This window comes from Bufo gargarizans, chromosome 2 (assembly GCF_014858855.1).
Source record: "Bufo gargarizans isolate SCDJY-AF-19 chromosome 2, ASM1485885v1, whole genome shotgun sequence".
Classification (NCBI taxonomy): Eukaryota; Metazoa; Chordata; class Amphibia; order Anura; family Bufonidae; genus Bufo; species Bufo gargarizans.
Window position 1 is genome coordinate 481,428,776 of NC_058081.1, and position 18,805 is coordinate 481,447,580.

General features: G+C 43.6%; 1 protein-coding gene across 1 annotated transcript in view; it reads right to left on the reverse strand.

Annotated features, from left to right (window-relative positions):
* The window catches only part of NDST1 (N-deacetylase and N-sulfotransferase 1), a 70,627-nt gene that overhangs the window by 37,046 nt on the left and 14,776 nt on the right, over nt 1-18,805 (reverse strand). Inside the window, exon 2 of the mRNA XM_044277872.1 lies at nt 518-1,319. Coding sequence (XP_044133807.1) covers nt 518-1,030 — 513 coding nt within the window. The 5' untranslated portion in view covers nt 1,031-1,319. The remainder of the gene's footprint in view (nt 1-517; nt 1,320-18,805) is intronic.

The following is an 18,805-nucleotide window of genomic DNA, read 5'->3' on the forward strand; positions in this document are numbered from 1 at the left end:
AGTCACAAACAACATACAGAAATGTAAGTGCAAGTAGCAATGCTAATTTCATTTACTCTGCCCAAGATAACTGCTGCATCTGAGATTAAACATAAAAGTCTAAAATTCTAAAAAGTCTAAATAGGGCTTAAAGGCCATGTGTTGTATAGCAGACTGGGAGGGAGAGGAAGGGAAACGTAATGAATGGAACGACATCAGTTGAAAAGGGTTTGTCCAGCAAGACCCTGGTTCCAGAACAATGTCCCTTTTACAGCATTTTCAGAAGATTAAGGCCACTCAACTGGACTAAATAAGTTGAGTATTGGGGACAGGGAAGAAAAGAGAACAAATGAGCTGACCACAAAAGAGATTCCACAGACAGGAGAATTTCAGTGCATCAATGCTACAACTATCAGACATTGAGAATTAGAATAGGCTTTTATTGTACTACCACTGGATGCAGTTTAAAACATGTTCCTCAATGCTGTGTATCCAGGAAAAAAAGAGACTTAAGCATATAAATCCATGACCACCTTACCTTGAAGAAGCCTATGATGCCCACGCCATACTCCACACAGTACTTGTCCAGTAACTCTCGATTCCATGCATCCAGGTTAACATATTTTAGAATATTTTCATACACAATTAGTGCAAATCGCCCCCTATCTTTATTGGTAAGGGTAGGCATATCACCCTTGCCTGGAGCTATCTCGGTCCGATACTTAAAGCGGCTGGACTCTAATATAGCCACTATTTCCTGCCCAAGTTGAGAATATAGGCTTTCCACAAAGACTAGCACCAGTGGGTCAGTTCTAGAAGTGTCCATTGATCTCATAGGTTTTACAGGGAGCAGACGTGAAGGGCTAATCTTGAAATCATCACAGTCCAGGGATTGTGTCTCACCACCTGAAGGCTCCAGTCCTCTTTTCCATCCATAGAGATAATAGGCTGAGATGAAGACACTCAGAAGACAGAAAGCAAACAAAAGTAAAAGAACTAGTTGTGGGCTTACTGGCCTCCCAAACCTTCGTAACTTCAGGGGCAAGCTCATGGTCCTTGCACCTTCCCAGGAGGAGTGGCACAAGCACTCACTAACACAAGCCCACACACCTTAGTTATGTAGAAAGTACCCTTAACTCATTCTGTTCATGTCACCATGGCATGTCCATCGGAAGTCCAACCCTAGAAGGAATTGGGTGTGTAAGGCTGGTTTCTTGCAGGATTCTCCGGCAGTGTTGGAAAAATGATGTGCCGGAGGAAAGCTTAGGTGTAACTGGATGTCATTCATCATTTGTGGAATCAGGATTGCAAAGGTACAGGGTATTGATGGAATTCATTGGCTGTAAGAGAAAACATCAAAGTTATCAACATCAAAGGAGGGTCCAACAACTTCTCAAGAGTTCAGCAGTAGATCAAACAAGTATAGTCAGTAGCACTGGTATCTTGAAAGACACCCATCTGCTCATATCTCTTCTCATGCACATGAAAACTGTTGCAACTCACATCATCAGTAAACCCTTCGGCTACTTTCCCACTCGCGTTTGGTGCGGATCCGTCATGGATCTGCACAGATTGATCCGTTCAGATAATACAAATGTCTGCATCCGTTTGTATTATCTTTAACATAGTCAAGACGGATCCGTCTTGAACACCATAGAAAGTCAATGGAGGACAGATCCGTTTTCTATTGTGCCATAGAAAATGGATCTGTCCTCATTGACTTACATTGTGTGCCAGGAGGGATCAGTTTGGCTCAGTTTCGTAAAACGGACACCAAAACACTGCAAGCAGCGTTTTTCTGTCCGCATCCAAAGCGGAATGGAGACTGATCGGAGGCAAACTGAGGCATTCTGAGCGGATCCTTTTCCATTCAAAATGCATTAGGGCAAAACTGATCCGTTTTGGACCGCTTGTGAGAGCCCTGAACGGATCTCACAAACGGAAAGCCAAAACGCCAGTGTGAAAGTAGCCAGATATGTAGAAAAGAATGCAGAGAACTAAACAGACAGAATCATCATTGGTCAGACAAAAAGATAAGGCCTGAAATAAAGACTAGACCATAGAAGATGTGGCTTACAAGCAATGGTGTCACCAGGTTTTCCCATCTTCTGCTGTGGCGATCAAATTCTGGACATAGAAGGTAACGGACTGTATAAGGGAGTGCTTACAGGACTGCACAATGAGACTAAGCTTGGCAGCTGACTGAAGGATGTATGCGTTACGCTTAGAAATTGTCACTTTCAAACCTTACAGCAATTGCAATTCATACTGCAAAGTCAAATCTACCTTATGACGATATAAAATATGTCCTACTCATCAGTAAAAACCTGCCACAACTGCTTGTTAAAGATGGGGAATTCTCCTTCAAGGGATTGCCAGCACATTGACAGAGGATCGGGTGTTCGTATGAACATTCATTCCTCATAATTTGCCTGACCTGTGTAAAAAGCCCCAACTCATGACAGATAACTAAATGGGTAGGATCAAAATCATAAAAATAACAGATAGACATTCTTTGAATAAAGAAGAAAAAGTAGCCTGAAGGCGAGGAGGAACTTGTGGGGTCACCACAATACAGCAGCATTGCAACTAAAGCTGGCCTACATCTTAGGGTACTTTCACACTTGCGTCAAAGTTTTCTGGCACTGAGGTCCGTCCTAGGGGCTCAATACCGGAAAAGACTAATCAGTTTTATCCTAATGCATTCTGAATGGAGAGCAATCTGTTCAGTATGCATCCGGATGTCTTCAGTTCAGTCTTACACGGGCGCAATATATGGCTTGCCCCGGGTGCTGGCAACTAGGGATCGACCGATTATCGGATTTACCGATATTATCGGCCGATATTCAGGATTTTGAACGTTATCGGTATCGGCATTTATTTTGCCGATATTCCGATAACGTCCTGGGAACACAGATCGCGCTGCTGTCAGCGCTCTCCGTGTTCCCTCAGCAGCAGCACAGGGGAGAAGGAGCAGTGTCTCCTCCCCCTGTGCTGCTGCTGCCGCTCCAGCCAATGGGAGGACAGGGGACAAGAGGAGGGGAGGAGCTATGGCCACTGCGCCACCAATGAAGCTTAATCTCACATTAATTCATATACAGGAGGCGGGAGCTGCAGGATCACATAGCCGGCTCCCGGCCTCTATGAGCTGTAGCTGCGATCTGCGGTAGTTAACTCCTCAGGTGCCGCGGATCGCAGCTACAGCTCATAGAGGTCGGGAGCCGGCTATGTGATCCTGCAGCCAGCTCCCGCCTCCTGTATATGAATAAATTAGAGATTAAGCTTCATTGGTGGTGCAGTGCGCCCCCCCAAGCCCCCCAGTATCAGACATTGGTGGCGCAGTGCGCCCCCCCAAGCCCCCCAGTATCAGACATTGGTGGCGCAGTGCGCCCCCCCCCCCCCCAATATTAGGCATTGGTGGCGCAGTGCGCCTCCCCCCCAAGCCCCCCCAGTATTAAGCATTGGTGGCGCAGTGCGCCCCCCCCCTCCCCCCCAGTATTAAACAGTGGTGCGCCCCCCCTCCTCCCCAGTATTAAACAGTGGTGCGCCCCCCCCCCCCCCCCACCCCAGTCGCAGTGCGCCCCCCACAGGATTCCCTCTCCCCTGCTCCTCCGATCGGAGCCCCAGCAGTGTAATGCTGGGGCTCCGATCGGTTACCATGGCAGCCAGACGCTATTGAAGCCCTGGCTGCCATGATAAGCTCCATGCTGCTGTGTGCACAGAGCAAACAGCAGCAGGGACAGTGTGAGCTCCTATTCACCCTGATAGATCTCTATCAGGGTGAATAGGACAAGGGTTCTAGTCCCTAAGGGGGCTAAAAGTTAGTTAAAAAAAAAAAAAAGTAATAAAAATAAAAACACCAAAATATTAAATATAAATGAAAAAGAAAGATTTACAAAAAAAATTAAAATACACATTAACAATAAACATTAATTTTCAGCAGATTTGTGGGAATTTTAATTTTTTTTTCAAAAATGAAAATTCCCAGAATATCGGTATAAATTATCGGCTATCGGCCTGAAAGTTCACAAATTATCGGTATCGGTATCGGCCCTAAAAAATCAATATCGGTCGATCCCTACTGGCAACCCATGCTAAGCCACTGACTGGAGGCAGAACTTCACTGTGAAGTGTTCTCTGCACTGAGCGGCTTCACAGCCCCTCTCCTCCTTGTAACTCACGCACCACACCGGAAGTAACGACTTCCCATTCTTAGTCACATGACTGCTGCAGCCAACCACTGCCCTCAGCAGTCATGTATGCATCCATATGAATGCACTGCATCTATGAAGGTAGCAGAATTACAATGAGACTGTGTGAGACAGTCAAAAGAGTGTGAGAGACAACTATAAGATACCCCAATTTCCAAAGCACTCCCATGGCTTTGGTTTTCCTTCCTCTCTGGTTATCTGCAGTCACCTGTATTGTTTCCCTCCAATTTCCCACACACAGGACACTGTACTATTGACTACTGATTCATACCAGTTTGTTAAGCACAGTAGAGAAACTAGATTGTAAGCTCCAGTGCTTAAGGCCCGGCATGAACGCTACATTCTCAGCAATGCTTAAATAGGCTAACCTTTTCTTTAGAACGTGACCGCATAATTCCTTTTTAGCCTACATTATCCCTGATAGATTTCAATGGTTCCATCATATCACCTCTCCTCATTTACGAACACCCTTTCAATTTTAGATTAGGCATGAAGCACATACACAATGCTGCCCTGCTGGAATTCCTAAGCCCTCATTACTTGAGGCTCATTTGCATTCTAAACTCCCAAAACAATTTTTCTCCTTTCCGCCTCCTGGTCCTCCACATGAATCAAACCTGCCCAGTGACAGGCAGAGAGAGAGAACAACTATCTAGGTCATGTTCCCTCTGGGGAGAAGCCTGCTAGATACTTCTTGCTGCGTCTCAACACCTTGACAGGTGCTTCTTGGAGATCTAATCTCTCACTGACAAGTGGTCAGGCCAAGACTCCCCAAAGCATTTCTAGAAGGCCACCGTATATGCTTCCCAGGTACCCACATGAGTAATGCGCATTTGCAAGAGCATCCTAATTCTGCCCCGCAGCTTTCAATTACTCGACTTTTCAGAATTAGTATTCTGCAAACATGGCTCCAAACTGCACCCTAATCCTCTCCTACCGAGCTCATCTACCCTGACAAAAATCACACAACGCTCTGCCAACACTGTCCTACAATGAGCAACTACTCCAAATGGGGGGGGGGGCTTAAGTTGGCAACACCAGCTCATAATTATATTTTATACCCTTAGAGCTTTGCCCAAAACAGAGACATATACTCGTAATTATTATACCATCCATTACAGACTGTCAAAAATGCCCCACTGTACCCCTCTCCAGCAGACGAGAAGGTGACACTGGTAATTGGCCTCTGGGGGCAGCATTTTCTAGCACGGCACAGAGAGCTGTGAAATACCAGCATAGTACAATTTACACAGGAGACAGAAACAGGTCACAATAAAGCGCTTTACTTTTCAAGGAGTACTTAAAAAAAAAAAAGTCCTGATCATCAATTATTAGCATATTACACGGAAATATAAATCTCACAAAACTTTGTGCCAAAAATCCTGAATGCAACAGAATCAACTAAACAACCGCAAGGCTTTAGGTAAACAGGTGTCAACACCAATTCATGGTGTGTACCAGGAGTATACGCTAAACGGCCCATGGATCTTTACAGACCTGATGGAAGCCAAAGTGTGTCCTTTTAGGACGTATAGCTTTTTTGCCATATTTTCCAATACTGTGAGCCAATGCTCCAAAAAGTACATCATGTTTTTGCATGGTGGCCTAGTGATGACTCATGATACAGTATACTATACAGTGGCATATGTTGGGGCTTGTAACTTGTAGCTTCTGGGCCCAGATGCTGAAATCATTAACAGGGCCCCCTATATATCATGCTTCACTTACAGTACTGGTCTTCTCATATGGGGAAGAGAGACCTCATGGGCCCCCTCAGGCTCCTGGGGCTGGATGCAACCACACTTCTGCACCCCGTATAGCAACGCCTTTGGGCTACAGTCACCACCTATGCAGTGTAATCTGTGCTTCGAATGTGGACAATGTGATGAAAGAAGAGCCTTAAAGGGGTTATCCAACATTATAAACAGACCTCACAGAGTGGCCGACCCGCAGTGATCATACTTAGGCCTCATGCACATGACCGTTCCGTTTTTTGCGGTCTGCAAACTGCGGATCCGCAAAACACAGAAGCTGCCCAGAACAGGCGGCCCATTGTAGAAATGCCTATTCTTGTCCCCAAACGGACAAGAATAGGACATGTTATATTTTTTTGCGGGGCCACGTGGTCTCCGCATCTTTTACGGCCCGGATGCGGACCAGAACAAAGGTCGTGTGCATGAGGCCTTACCTGGTCCCCACCACATGATTCAGTCTCTGTCACTGCCCAGCCGACTCTTCATCTCCCTGGTGTGCTGGTATCAACATCCTGTTGATGGGGGGCACGTGACCTGCTGCCCTTGCGTTATGACACCATGATCAAAGATAACAGGGACTATCCGAAATGCGTTGGCTATAAGACACTTTGCTGTATATTTATGCTTTTTGTTGGTATGTTGTATCCGTTCACCATCTTACACGTGGCCCGACATCCTGAAGCTACTATGCACTGGTGAGCTGGGCTGGCTTCCTTTTAATTTTCCACTTGCCAGTTAACTACATGAACTGGTAGTGGAGGTTACACCATTGCATCATGGGAAAAAAACTGTGGTAAAATTGTGGGTTTAGTGCATTGTGCTGTTGCTGCATCTATGGAAAACTGTATCATGGTAGCATTCAAACAAAAACAAAAAATTGTGAATGACTCAATGTTGTAATATACAAGAAAAACCTATGGCAATACACCCAACAGGATAACAGTGTTAGAGTAGTGTGCGCCATATTCATCAACCCGGTGCACACTGATAGATTTGGACCTTGCATTGCCCACTGGCACTTTTCCACACAGAAAAGTTTTTATTTCAGAAATGGCATGTTATATGGTCAATGGAAAAGCAGAAAAAAAAACAAAAAAACACACTAGCAGTTTTAGAAGTGGCTTTATAAGTGTTTCTGATGCCAAAATGCTTCTGAATTATCCCACCCAAGGGCTGGATCAGACAAATACTGGCAAAAAGGCTTCTTAATCTTTTCTAAAATGCTTGTAAAAAATCCTCTAAAACCATCAAAGTACAAATCTGCCACTAAAAACAACCTGTTTTCCACTACTAATTCTGCTAGTGTTTTTTCTGACATTGATTTTAATCGTGTGAGCAAAGCCTTGGCCTTCACCCAAGATTGCCAGGTACCATGGACATTAGGTTGTCAGATCCTGCTGACATCAGAGGCGTCGGTGGCACACAGGGAACTACAGGGAACTAGATGCCATTTTTTATAGAAAGTCCCAGCATGCCAATCCAGTTGTTGAATCCAAAGCTAATGTTCTAACATTAAGCAGGCTCTTTGTATAGTATACAGATACTATGTGTACATTCATCTATCCCAGATCTATCCAATCCATGCTATCTATCTATCTAATCCCTGCTATCTATCGGTCCTAACCAGCACCAAAATGTATAGTATATACAAGCCTTACTTACTGACTGGAAAATCCCCTCTAGTATTCTGGAATTACATGTTGTAACTATCCACACACATAAGGAATTCATGACTGGGGGGTGAATATAAGAAATGATGTGTCTCCTGAGCAGTGCTGGAAGCTGGTGGAACGTGGTACACAGTACTCTTTGGAGTTTAGAATAAGATTATGGTCCTTATTATAGGGCATCCTGCAGTTTTCACACTGGCCACTGAAGCTTATAATAAGCGTCACTTAAGGGCTCATGCACACCAAGGTGTCGGCCGTACCCATATTGCAGCCTGCAAACAGAGGATCCGCAATATACGGCCCATTCACTTGAAAAGGTCCGCAATCCAGAACATATGGTGCGAAGGCATGGAGCGGAATGCCACGGAAGCACTACGGATATTAAATAAAAAATAAATTTTATTTCCCCCATAAATCTGCACTCAATACTCCATAATGACAAAGTAAAAACAGAATTCCGGCATTTTATGCAAACATTAAAAAAGAAAAAAACAAAAATTTCACATGGACATAAGTATTTAGACACTTGAAACTTGGCTCTGGTGGCCTCTCTTTTCTCTTGATTGTCTTTGAGGTTTTTCTACACCTTCATTTTAGTCCACTTGTTGTAAATTCAGTTGATAGGACATGATTTGGAAAGACAAATCCCGGTCTATAGAAGGTCTCACAGCTGACAATGCACATCAGAGCACAAATCAGACCATAAAGAGAAAGAACTGCCTGTAGAGCAAAGAGACAGGATTGTGTGGGGGCCCAGACCTGGAGAAGGGTACAAAAACAATTTCTGCTGCAATGAAAGTTCCCAAGAGCATTGAAGACGTTTGAAGCAAACTAGAACTGTCCATCCCGCCATACTAAGTAAACGGGGGAGAAGGGCTTTGGTAAGAGAGGTAACCAAGAACCCCAATGGTCACTCTGGCTAAACTCCAAAGATCCTCTGTGCAGATGGCAAAAACTTCCAGAAGGACATCCATCACTACAGCACTCTACCAGTCGGGCTTTATGGCGGAGCGGCCAGAAAGAAGCTTTTCCTTGGTAAAAGAAATATTAACGCACGCCTGAAGTTTGCAAAAAAAAACTACAACTTCAGGATATAATCCCTATTGCGTAGAACAAAACATATACAAAACTTAGTTACAATTTAAATCACAATTAAAAAGTGACAATATAGTGAATAGGGATCATGGAAGTTCGACCTTAGGTAGCCATGGGGCCCGCATATACCATCGCGTTCCTTGAGCGTCTCCATCTTTTCATTGCACATGTCCAGAATAGCGTCATCGTATGAATCACAGTGTAAAGGTCGGGCGTGTGCGTTCTGTAAGGCCAACCTAAAATCGCCATTTTACTTATGGGAAACATGCCCTGTAAATCCGTTCATATTTATTACATGACTGTTGGCTAAACAGAATGTTTACTAAACAAGATATAGAACGGGATATATAAAGAACGGGATATATAAAGGGCATGTTTCCCATAAGTAAAATGGCGATTTTAGGTTGGCCTTACAGAACGCACGCGCACGACCTTTACACTGTGATTCATACGATGACGCCACCCTGGACATGCGCAAGGAACGCGATGGTATATGCGGGCCCCATGGCTCCTAAGGTCAAACTTCCATGATCCCTATTCACTATATTGTCACTTTTTAATTGTGATTTTAAAAGTTGTAGATCGTACGGCACTGCTCACTTTATGCACATGCACTTTATTTATTTGTATCAGATGGATGTAATTCAATTTGATTGTAACCACACCCTGATTGTAATGCCTTTATATGTCTTCACTTTCACTATCTCTATGCTTGAGGAAGGCTCGTGTGAGCTGAAACGTCGCAAGATTTGCCACATGGGTGAATAAAACTTTTTTGCTTTCACCACTATTTTGGAGTGCAGTCCTACTTTTTCTGCTTATATTATTGGGGATTGCCGTTTCCCCACATTGGACTCTGCACCCACATCCCAGCTGGTGCTCCCGTTGGACTCATATATATATATATATATATATATATATACACACATACATACATACACACACACACACACTCACCTAAATAATTATTAGGAACACCTGTTCTATTTCTCATTAATGCGATTATCTAGTCAACCAATCACATGGCAGTTGCTTCAATGCATGTAGGGTTGTGGTCCTGGTCAAGACAATCTCCTGAACTCAAACTGAATGTCAGAATGGGAAAGAAAGGTGATTTAAGCAATTTTGAGCGTGGCATGGTTGTTGGTGCCAGACGGGCCGGTCTGAGTATTTCACAATCTGCTCAGTTACTGGGATTTTCATGCACAACCATTTCTAGGGTTTACAAAGAATGGTGTGAAAAGGGAAAAACATCCGGTATGCGGCAGTCCTGTGGGCGAAAATGCCTTGTTGATGCTAGAGGTCAGAGGAGAATGGGCTGACTGATTCCAGCTGATAGAAGAGCAACGTTGACTGAAATAACCACTCGTTACAACCGAGGTATGCAGCGAAGCATTTGTGAAGCCACAACACGCACAACCTTGAGGCGGATGGGCTAAAACAGCAGAAGACCCCACCGGGTACCAACTCATCTCCACTACAAATAGGAAAAAGAGGCTACAATTTGCACAAGCTCACCAAAATTGGACTGTTGAAGACTGGAAAAATGGTTTCTTGAACATGACAATGAGTTCACTGTACTAAAATGGCCCCCACAGTCACCAGATCTCAAGTATCCTTGGGATGTGGTGAAACGGGAGCTTCGTGCCCTGGATGTGCATCCCTCAAATCTCCATCAACTGCAAGATGCTATCCCATCAATATGGGCCAACATTTCTAAAGAATGCTATCAGCATCTTGTTAAATCAATGACACGTAGAATTAAGGCAGTTCTGAAGGCAAAAGGGGGTCCAACACTGTACTAGTATGGTGTTCCTAATAATTCTTTAGGTGAGTGTATATGTATATATATATATATATATATATATATATATATATATATATATATATATATATATATATATATATATACATACATACATACACACCTACATACACACAGTATATAAATAAAAAAAAACTAAAAAAACACCTGACTGAGACTATGACAAACAAGATTTTCTGGTCTGATGAAACCAAGATTGACTTTTTTGGCTTCAGTTGTAAGCGTCATGTCTGGAGGAAACCAGGCAGTGCTCATCATCTGCCCAATACCATCCCTACAGTGAAGCATGGTAGGGCAGCATCATGTTGTGGTGGTAGTTTCTAGTGGCTGGGGCAGGGAGACTGGTCAGGTTGTAGAGAAAGGTGAATGGAGTAAAGTACAGAGATATTCTTAGGCTACTTTCACACTCGCGTTTAGGCTTTCTGTTTGCGAGATCCATCATGGGCTCTCACAAGCGGTCCAAAACGGATCAGTTTTGCTCTAATGCATTCTGAATGGAAAAGGATCCGCGCTCAGATCTCCATTCCGCTCTGCAGACGGACACCAAAACGCTGCTTGCAGCATTTTGCTGTCCGCCTGACGAACTGAGCCGCTCCGTTCTCCCGCTATGTCCACCGGTATTTTCGCTGACTTGGTTATACTGGGAGGAGCCTGCCCTTTTTCTCCTGGGTGTCTCCTTCTCCTAGGCTGTAGCGCTGTTCAATCGCAGCGCAGAGCTCACAGCCTGGGAGAAGGAGACACCAAGGAGAAAAAGGGTAGGCTCCTCCCAGTATAACCAGGTCAGCGAAAATACCGGGGGACATAGCGGGAGAACAGAGCGGCGCCCCAGAATAATAGCAAGTGCAGTGAGATCCTGGGGCGCCGCTCTACACAGTCTGATAGTTATTTTACAATGTTTGGACCGATGAAAGGTCCTCTTTAAATAGGGACAATTCTGTGAATGTCCTTGAGTGGCAAAGCTACAGCCCTGACTTGAACCCAATCGAACATCTCTCAAAGATTTCTAACATTCTGTTTCAGTTTGCCATTGAGTGGGATTGAGTGCAGAATGAGGAGAAAAAAACTTGAATTTGCTTTTACTTTAGCACAAGGCCGCAGCATAACAAAATGTTAAAAAAGTTTAAAGGGTCTGAAGACTTTTCAAATGCATTGTATACCATGGGCTATTATAGTTGTGTAGACTGCTCGGTCCTTCATGTAGCATAGACACAGCATATGAGATAACTTATCAGTAGATGCCTCAAAACAGGATATCTACACATAAAGGACAATAGAGTCTACGGTTAAGTGTTCAGGCTTTATTCAGGAACTTTCCACTTAATAAGTGACAGATACCGAGATTTCAGGTCTCTTTGAGGCGTGACAATAGATCTACTTGCAGGTGTCTAGTGCAGTTCATATCCTGGGACAACACATTCCCAGGTGTACAAACATACTGATAATGCATTACCTTTTCTAAGCACTGAGTGGCTTTAGAGAACTCATTTTTTAAGAACTTGATAAGGATATCTGGCGTTGAGAAAAAGGGTGCTTCACTTTAAGAAACAAAATGTATAAGCCAGAGTGGAGAGTGGCTTCAAAGAGTAGAATGTCCAGGAGCCCTTTGATTTTGATGGGAACTATGTAAGGCTTCATTTCCCCTGTATTGGCACGGAGATGTCGTTGGTGCTATAAGTCATGGAGCTTTACAGGAGAGGGTCTCAACTCTTTTCACCGTACCTTGCAGTACAGTCCGATACTCCTTGAAAACTAATAAATGGAAACTTAGTACATGAATGAGCCATTACTAAGATATTTAGCTCAGCAGCCCTGGGCAAGAGAGGTCTCAAGCATCTTTGGCAGTACAGGAATGTACTTGCAAAAGCATTGCCCGTGCAAGTGACCCAAACAATAGAATCCTTTATGGTAATGAGATTTTCTTAGTAGTTTGGTGTTTGAGAACAGTTCATGTGCAATGTCTTCTCTATGATCAGAACAATAGTCTCATAGCCTATGGAAATTACAATACAAATTATCATAGAAAAGGGACCCTAGTAATATTAAAAACTGCTAATAAAAAATTACTTAATTTAAAAAAAAGAAAAGGGACCCTTATGGCAGTACTAGGGTTGCAGCGGGTATCGAATTATCGATACTTAATCTATACTTTTGACATTTACCGATACTAGGCTGGGCTACAGCCTAGTATCAGAGAACATGGCGCGCGCTGCTCTCAGCGCGCTCCATGTTCTCCTCAGCAGCACAGGGGAGAAAGTAGTCACTCCCTCACCTCCCTGTGCTGCTGCCAATAAGAAGAGAGAGGCGTGGAGGAGGGGAGGGGCTGTGGCCACTGCGCCAATAACAACTCACCCATTAATAAAATATAGGAGGCGGGTGCCGGCGGCAGAATCACATAGCCGGCATCAGACCTCTATGACAGGGTGCTGTGATCCGCGGCAGTTAATCTCTCATGTGCCGCACCTGAGGGGTTAACTGCCGCGGATCGCAGCGCCCTTTCATAGAGGCTGGGTGCTGGCTATGCGATTCTGCCGTTGGCACCCGCCTCCTGTATTTGTATTAAAAGGTTACTTATCTTCATTGGTGGCGCAGTGCACCCACCCTTCCCCCAGTACTAAAAACATTGGCGGTGCAGTGCGCTCCCCCTAGTATTCTAATCATTGGTGGCAGTGGCCACAGGGTCCCCTCCCCTCCTTTTCCTTCAATCGTGATGCAGTAGCAGCTTCTGATCGGAGCCCCAGCAGTGTAATCCTAGGGCTCCGATCGGTTACCATGGCAGCCAGTCCTATTCACCCTAATAGCTCTCCATTAGGGTGAATAGGAAAAGAAAATAGCCATTAATTAAAAAATAAAAAAACACCAAAATATTAAGTTTAAATCACCCCCTTTCCTAATTTTACATATAAAATATATAAACAATAAACATATTACATATTGCCACGCCCGAAAAGGTACGAACTATTAAAGTATAAAAAATCTCTCCTATGCAGTGAACGCCGTAACATAAAAGAAAAAAATCTAACGCTATTCACTAGTCACCTTGTCCCCCCAAAAATAGGATCAGACTGTTCGATTATGGGCCGGACGTTCCATAAAATGCGGAATGCACGCTGCATTTTGGGTGTTTTCTTTTTTTTCGTGTGGTATCGAATATCGCAATACTTTTTTATGGTATTGAAATCAAATCAAAATTTTGGCAATGAGACAACCCTAGGCAGTACAGGTGGTACTATAGTCAGGGGCCCAGGCTAATGAGTCCAAATAAAGGGACCCATGCTCAGGCTGCATGGATCTGTAACATATCTACCTGTATTATTGGTCTCAGTGTACCAGAAAACAATGTGCACACATGGGACCCGGTTAATTTCACAGTCCCCAATTACCCTTCCTTCTGGTTCAGGGACAAGCAAAAGTACGGTATAAGAAAAGCACTCATCCCCCAAAGTACTTTAGGGACTATGAACAAAAGGACCAAGGCACTTTGAATGGTGGCCCTAGCATTGACCCTCAGTGAAAATAAATGCTTGTTTCTAGTAACAGAAATGAATGAAGTCCAGAGCATTGCACAACAATGGATTTTGACCACAGACTCGAAGATTTTCAGTAAAACATACTGAAATGGCGGAATTATTTTAACATCAATCTCAGAGAGCTGTTCAAAGTAAGCAAATTCAGTATACTTTCTGAAAGATATTTGTCAATTTTCACCAGTTTAAGATGGCTAGCTAACACCAACCGGTTGTTTCCTTCTGGATCCTGGAAATCCATGCTCTTATTATGAAAAGTATTTCTGTGAAGAACAACTTCCTATGCCACATGCGCATGGATTTCCAGGATCCAGTAGGTATAATCACAAGAAGAACATTTTCATCAACGTTTTCATATTATGTTCCCTCATAAATCAAAAATCGTTTTGTAGGTGAACTAGTTTCCTTAGACAACTGGCCCTAGGGATGTGCGAGATAAGCAGGTGCTGAGAATATATTGTTAGATTCTAGGAACCAAGTAACCACCTCAAACTGACTTTGTTTTCAGTTGAGAAGAAATGGGGACAACATGACTCGAGTGGGAACCACTAGGGTCCTGGGATAAAGGGCAAAATCTACATGGAGTTTGTACGAGTTCCAATTTCATAGGAAACCAATTAACCTAAGGCCCCCATACACATTAAATTATAATCCGTCAATCCTTTTGTTTTGGCAGGAGATAAGCCACCACCAGAGATGTCTGGTAGCACCTAGCTCTTCTCTTGCCATGGAAAACACATGCACACTCAGCCAACCATGTGTGTATGCAAGACTTGGAGTAACAGCTGGCAGCTGAATGAGTTATATGGACAGGTGTCTGAGACAAGGAAATTACAGCCCCACTGGGGACAGGGACTGATGCGATTGCGGACCATCTCTGCAGAATATGGTGGTGCTATAAAGACAAAGGGAATACATTATTTTCCTAGCAGTCAAAGGAAAACTACTCAGAATTTAGCCAATAACTATACATTTGCAGGCATACTGACTAACTCCAGGGATCTGTCTAGCCTTGAGACCAGAAAATTAGAAGTTGAGCCCCAGCTTGAGATGCACCATCCCATACCCTGGACTTGTGGTCTGAGATCTAACAGTTGGGGAATAATCCCAATCCTTCCAGAGGATCGTTCAGACATGTAAAGCATTTTTCTATTCTATCTTCGCACATTGCTGTGAAAACTATCCCCTAGTCTTCACTTTCATAGATCCATGTAAAGTAACGTTTGCTGGGTGCATCAATAGTCAGCATTGTACATTCTCTCAAGATTTTGATTTCTGTCTGTTCTCTGGTAAATGGAGGGGAGTGAAGTCCCACAACCATTATCAAGTAAATCATTAAAATACACCATCACCAAGCCCCCCCCCCCCCCCGCCATTATTTTACATTTTCAAGCAACATTTAAGGCATTTATCACATTCATCAAAAACCACAGCGCATCCTACAGCAATTAGTTCCAGGCCGCCATCGAATGGAGGATGCTCAAGTAACAATGCCTTAAGCTGATTATTTTTGTTATCACACAGCCGGCATCCACAAGATGATTTTTATTTTTTTCTTCTCAGCATGTCTTATCACAAAGAAGGCACACGGTTGGGTGCCTGCAGTATCTGGAGAGTGTTACCGCTGCCCAGCGATTCCTAGACTTGGAAGATGGATGCAGTGGAATCTGCGTTCCCTGTCAATTAAGCGAGCCCCATTAGACGTGTGAACTGTGCATGAACTGCTGCCTCGGGAATCAGGAAAATACATATCTAAACCTATGGAGCAGATATCGTCTGACATCATTGGGAATGGCTGCAAAGCAATTTCAGACTCTAGGAAGTCAATAGTTAGCATGTTTTTAGGCATAGCGCTGGCTGCCAATCAGCCACCGGGCGACATAACGCCAAGAATAGCCTGCCTTGCCTTTCATTCTTTGAAGACAGTCACTCCATGGTGCAGAAGTGCCATCTCCCCCATCAGTACTAGAAATTGCTATAAAATGTAATTAGTGCAAAATAGTAAAAAAAAAAAATATATATATATATATATATATATATATATATATATATATATATATCTATATATATATATATATATATATAATTTGGTACCAAAGGGCATGTTGTGAATGAGTAGGCATCACCAACACTTGTGCAGACATGCTGAAGATTATCCTGGTGCCCACAACAGTATGGACATTTCGCGTTGTCAACCACTGATAAACTTGGCTTTAAAAGGGACACTGTAGCAGAGATCTGTGCGATTAAAAAGCAGTTTTTCTTTGTTGATCCAAGGCTCCGTTCCAGAGTTCTGATACCTTTTCTTAATATGCAAATTTGGTGCAATGAGGGCATTATTATTGCCTCCAAGATCCGCTCCTTTCTATGGCCAGCCCCTCCCTAGCTGCTTTGATTGACAGGACCAAGCACTGGCAAAGCTGGTCACAGAAAGAAGCTGAGCTTGGGTGCAAAAAGAGCAATGGAGGCACCCTCATTGCACCAAAGTCCTAATTTGCATATTAAGAAAAAGTATCCCAAGGGTACATTCACACTTGCGTTGCTGGATTCCGGCAGGCAGGCCCATCGCCGGCAAGCTGTATGCAAATAGATCCTATTTGTACACAGATCCAGATGCGGATCTGTCTCACAAATGCATTGCAATACCGGACCAGTCTCTCCGGTATCATCCGGAAAAAACGGATCCGGTATTTATTATTTTAAAATTTTTAAAGGTCTGCGCGCGCAGACCAGAAGAACGGATCCGTCAATGCGACAATTTTAATGCACTTTTAAAAGGCACTAATACATTTCAATGGAAATGAATGCCGGATCCGGCATTCTGGCAAGTGTTCCAGAATTTTGGACAGAGAAAAATGCAGCATGCTGCGTTTTTTTTCTCCGTCCAAAATACCTTGAAAGGACTGAACACATCCTGATGCATACTGAACGGAATGTTTTCCATTCAGAATGCATTAGGATAAAACCCCAAGGATGGAACTCAATACCAGAAAACTTTAACGCAAGTGTGAAAATACCCTAAGGCCTCTTTCACACTTGCGTTGTCCGGATCCGGCGTGTACTCCACTTGCCGGAATTACACGCCGGATCTGGAAAAACGCAAGTGTACTGAAAGCATTTGAAGACGGATCAGTCTTCAAAATGCTTTCAATGTTACTATGGCACCCAGGACGCTATTAAAGTCCTGGTTGCCATAGTAGGAGCGGGGAGCGGTATACTTAAAGTCCGTGCGGCTCCTGGGGCGCTCCAGAGTGACGTCAGAGCGCCCCATGCGCATGGATGACGTGCCATGCGATCACGTGATCCATGCGCTTGGGGCGCCCTGGCGTCACTCTGGAGCGCCCCTGGAGCCGCACGGACGGTAAGTATGCTGCTCCCCCGCTCCCCACTACACTTTACCATGGCTGCCAGGACTTTAGCGTCCCGGCAGCCATGGTAACCATTGAGAAAAAGCTAAACGTCGAATCCGGCAATGCGCCGAAACGACGTTTAGCTTAAGGCCGGATCCGGATCAATGCCTTTCAATGGGCATTCATTCTGGATCCGGCCTTGCGGCAAGTCTTCACGATTTTTGGCCGGAGCAAATAGCGCAGCATGCTGCAGTATTTTTTCAGGCCAAAAAACGTTCTGTTCCGGAACTGAAGAGATCCTGATGCATCCTGAACGGATTTCACTCCCTTCAGAATGCATTAGGATAAAACTGATCAGGATTCTTCCGGCATAGAGCCCCGACGACGGAACTCTATGCCGGAAGAAAAGAACGCAAGTGTGAAAGAGCCCTAACTCGGAACGTAGCCTCGGCTCAAGAAAAGAAAAACAGTATTTAATCAGTGTGTCTATGCAAACAGTTGGGTAGGGAGGTCACTGGTGACAGATTCCCTTTAAATTATAATACTGGAGGTGATGCCTAGCAAAAAGCTCTCATCCCAACAAACCCTTTCCATATACCCTAGTAAGATATACAGGTCAAACTTATGTAATATGAGGAGAGATCCTAATAAATAATGGCTCTGGGTCTGGAGGACTTGGTATATCCATGTAATACAAGGATGGCCATTCAATTAACTGAACTGATGGAATATTACATTTCTCCAAAAGAAACTTTCAGCTGTTTGATGAGGGTCTCAGGATCCAGACACATGGTAGTAAACTGATCCCTAAAGTGTCATATTAATGTGGCTATATAAAAAATAAAAAAAAATTCTAGTTTTTGCGGTGGCCACTAAGCCTTAAAGGATAACTGTCACACTTAGACCCTAATTTCAGTTTTCATATATGTAGTTACTAATAACATGATATTCCAGAATCAGTTACTATTAGACTGACTTACACCATATTTAATAAGATTCAGCCCTTAGCAACCAGTCTGCATAAAACTGCAAATATTGGTGACACATTCCCATTAATGACTATGTACACCTTCAAGGGAATTTTTTTAAATTGCATTTTTGCTAATTTTGGGCTACATGTCATATTTTCAATTGGTCTTTATTAAAAATGTTCAGCCATTTCTGAGATGCAAAAGTTAACAAATCAGTCTGTGTGTAAACTGTCATTTTGTCTTTTCTTTGCATTCCTGACAGCCCATGCATAGCTCCAATCTCTGATCTCCTGACTTCATAAACTCAGATTATAGCTCAATTTATCAAACTGATAAGAATATGGCTTAACTGTTTATGAGGTAATAAAGGTCAGAGATAAGAGCTACACATAAGCTGTCAGATGACAGGATAAAAAATAATAATAA